Source organism: Glycine max, chromosome 9 (assembly GCF_000004515.6).
Source record: "Glycine max cultivar Williams 82 chromosome 9, Glycine_max_v4.0, whole genome shotgun sequence".
Classification (NCBI taxonomy): Eukaryota; Viridiplantae; Streptophyta; class Magnoliopsida; order Fabales; family Fabaceae; genus Glycine; species Glycine max.
Genome location: NC_038245.2, coordinates 12,076,197 through 12,079,503, shown reverse-complemented (window position 1 = coordinate 12,079,503; position 3,307 = coordinate 12,076,197). Strand labels below are relative to the sequence as shown.

The following is a 3,307-nucleotide window of genomic DNA, read 5'->3' as shown; positions in this document are numbered from 1 at the left end:
TTGTATTATAAATAATTTGTTAGTCCATATTTTATTCAATTATTTATTTGTTAATTGTAGAAAAAAAAATTACTAATAAATTAAAGTTTTCTTCACATGTATTTTAATTTATGTATAGAATATATTAAAAATTGCCGAGTTTGATTTTTTACAAATTTATTGTTATATATTTAAAGTTTACTAATAAATTAAAGTTTTCTTCACATGTATTATATTTTATTTTGCAGCAGCAATGGCATCTTCATCATCATCTTCATCACACATTAACATTAAATCTGGCCCCATCGATACTGATGTATTATAGATGCAACCTAAGCATGTTTCAGAACATGTTTGGAATGGGGAAGAAGAAAGGAAATTGCATATCAGATGAGCTGTCCCCACGTATCAAGGGGAAGAACAAATTCCAGAACAAATTTTTTCTTTTCTTCAACAATCTGGTTTCGGGTGGATTATCAAGATGGGTTTCTTAAAAATAAATGCCTCACTAATTAGTGCTCTGATAGAAAGATGGAGGCCGGAAACACATACGTTTCACATGAGATGCGGAGAGTGTACTATCACTCTACAAGACGTCTCTGTGTTGTTAGGTATAAGTGTGGATGGTTTACCATTAATCGGTCCAACAAATCTTGATTGGGCTGATTTATGTGAGAAATTATTGGGAGTCAGACCACAAGAAGGTGAAATTAAAGGTAGTGTAGTTAAATTAAGTTGGCTGGCTCACCATTTTGATCAAATTAATAATGACGACGACGAAGAACAAGTACGAAGGTTTGCCCGTGCATGGATACTGAGATTTATTGGAGGTGTCTTGTTCGTTGACAAAACCAGTAACAGAGTTTCGGTAAGGTACCTTCAATTTTTACGTGACTTTGAAGAATGTGGCAGATATGCATGGGGAGCTGCCGTACTTAGTTTTCTATACAGAGAGATGTGCAGTGCCACCGATTATAAAACTAAATCAATCGGAGGTATATGCATCTTACTACAATTGTGGGCATGGGAACGATGTCCCACCTTGGCTCCAAAGAGGACTCATTCCCACATAGAAAATACACCACTAGGGCACAGGTCAGTCATTTTTAACAGCGTCTTTCATTTTAATAGAATAAATGGTTTTAGGGTATATTAAATTTTATTCTTTGTAGGTGGCTGCGACGTGGAAACCAACATATCGGCAATGATGATGTGAAAGTTTTTCGTCGCAAGTTCGATATTATGAAACGTCATGAGGTAAGAACCATGCTATTGTATTTGTAAAATAAAAAATTATATGTCTTATTTTACTACAATGTTCACAACTATGTTGTTATATGCAGTTTGTGTGGGAGCCTTACCCATCAACCGTTATGTCATTCTTGCCTCCCGTTTGTTTAGTCGGAAGTCTCGCGTGGTACGCGGTGGTGCCACTAATTTGTTTCCAAGTTATTGAGTGGCACCAACCGGACAGAGTCTTGAGACAATTTGGGATGCAACAACCAGTTCCAGAGTCTCCTTCACAACCCCTAAACATTCATGGCATAACATTAAAGGGGAAACATGACGAAAATTGGGGGCAATTGTTCGCCCCAATGATTCAGCAGTGGAATAATCGCCATGCATTTAGGGTCGACGCTTATCCCCGACAAGAAGGCCTATTGAGTTTTAACTCGGACTACATGGTCTGGTATAGGCGAAAGACAAAGATGTTTGTTGACCCAGAAAATGCAAAGACGGCTACATTGGTATTTTTTACTTTTTTTTCAAATTTTAACTTGAACTTTTATTTAATGATGGCCATTAATTTTGTTACCGTTACAAATGCAGGGTGAAGTTGCGGAGGCATTACAATACATGGTGTCTCCTCAAGGGAGGAAAACATGCACATTTGATGATCTCGTGCCTTATGTGGAAAAAATTACAATTTTATCCGAAGAGCAAGAGAGAGTCACTGAGCCAGTGTCACATGGTCCCGCATCAGAGCGTCAATTTCCCGCACAACAATTTCACATGCTTCAGTCAAGTATTGAAACTCAGGGGATAGACAGAAGAAGGGACACTGTTGAAGCGGAAGAATATTCCCAACAAATGGCGGAGCGTGGCCATGGAATGTATTACACGCCACAAACATTTGCTGAGTATCCGACACAGATGTATCAGTATCCTTTTCAGGGTCATGACACTGATACTTCTGCAACCCAGCAATCGTTTGGTGGTTTTGCGGAAACACAAGCTCAATTTTCATGGCCCACAATGACCCCTTCACAGCAATATCATGGGCCAATTCCAACACCTAATGCCCCGTTAGGAACACAATGGAATGTACCGGGACAAATACCTAATACGGGTGACTTATTCGGTGTTGATTTGCGTAACGCATTTTCTGCGGAGGCTGACGAAGAAGAAGCGGGGAGGCATCGGGGTAGAAGAAATCCTGATCGCCAAGCACGAAGATGGGATCGACCATGTGGCACATCCTCACGGCATCACGGACACCAAAATGAATGATTTGCATGTATCTGTTGATTAAGGCTTTGTTGTATATTTGTAATTTGACATTCATGGCGTAATGTATGATATTCAGTTTATTAAGGCTTACTTATGGATAGAATTTATGTTGCGTATCAAACTATAATAATCAATGAACCCTAAACCAAATAACAAAGGTAGCCAAAGGGAAAAAACTAATGTTTCTAAGTAACGATGAACTTCAATGTGAACTAAACCCTAACCCATAAAACATAAAAAGTATCCCATAACCCTTAAATATGAAACACTAACCCTAACCTATAAAATATAAGCACTTAGCCCTCAATTGTTCCGAACTAAACCCTAATCCTAAAATAAAAACCTAACCCTAACCCCTAAAAATTAGCCCTAACCCAAAAATGTTCAGCACTAAACCCTAACCCAAAAATAAAAATAACATAAACCTCACCCATAAAAATTAGTCCTAAACCCTGAAATTTTCATAACTAAATCGTAACCCTAAAATAAAATAACTAAGCCTAACCCTATAAAATAAAAACTAAACCCTAACACTAAAATAAAAACATAACCCTAACCCCCTAAACATTAGTCATAACCCTAAAATGTTCATAACTAAACCGTAACACTAAAATAAAAAACCTAACCCTAACCCCCTAAACATTAGTCATAACCCTAAAATGTTCAGAACTAAACCCTAACCCTAAAATAAAAAACCTAACCCAAACCCCTAAAAATTAGTCCTAGCTCTAAAATTTTCATAACTAAACCCTAACCCTAAAATAAAAAAAAACTAAGCCTAACCCTATAAAATAAGAACTAAATTAATGATCCTCCC

The 3,307-nt window shown here is 37.3% G+C and overlaps 1 protein-coding gene across 1 annotated transcript in view; it reads left to right on the top strand.

Moving 5' to 3' along the window:
- The first annotated feature begins 463 nt into the window (after nt 1–463).
- The window catches only part of LOC102668316 (serine/threonine-protein phosphatase 7 long form homolog), a 5,505-nt gene continuing 2,661 nt past the window's right edge, over nt 464–3,307 (top strand). Inside the window, exons 1-4 of the mRNA XM_041005462.1 lie at nt 464–1,074; nt 1,152–1,236; nt 1,323–1,727; nt 1,810–2,404. Coding sequence (XP_040861396.1) covers nt 539–1,074; nt 1,152–1,236; nt 1,323–1,727; nt 1,810–2,404 — 1,621 coding nt within the window. The 5' untranslated portion in view covers nt 464–538. The remainder of the gene's footprint in view (nt 1,075–1,151; nt 1,237–1,322; nt 1,728–1,809; nt 2,405–3,307) is intronic.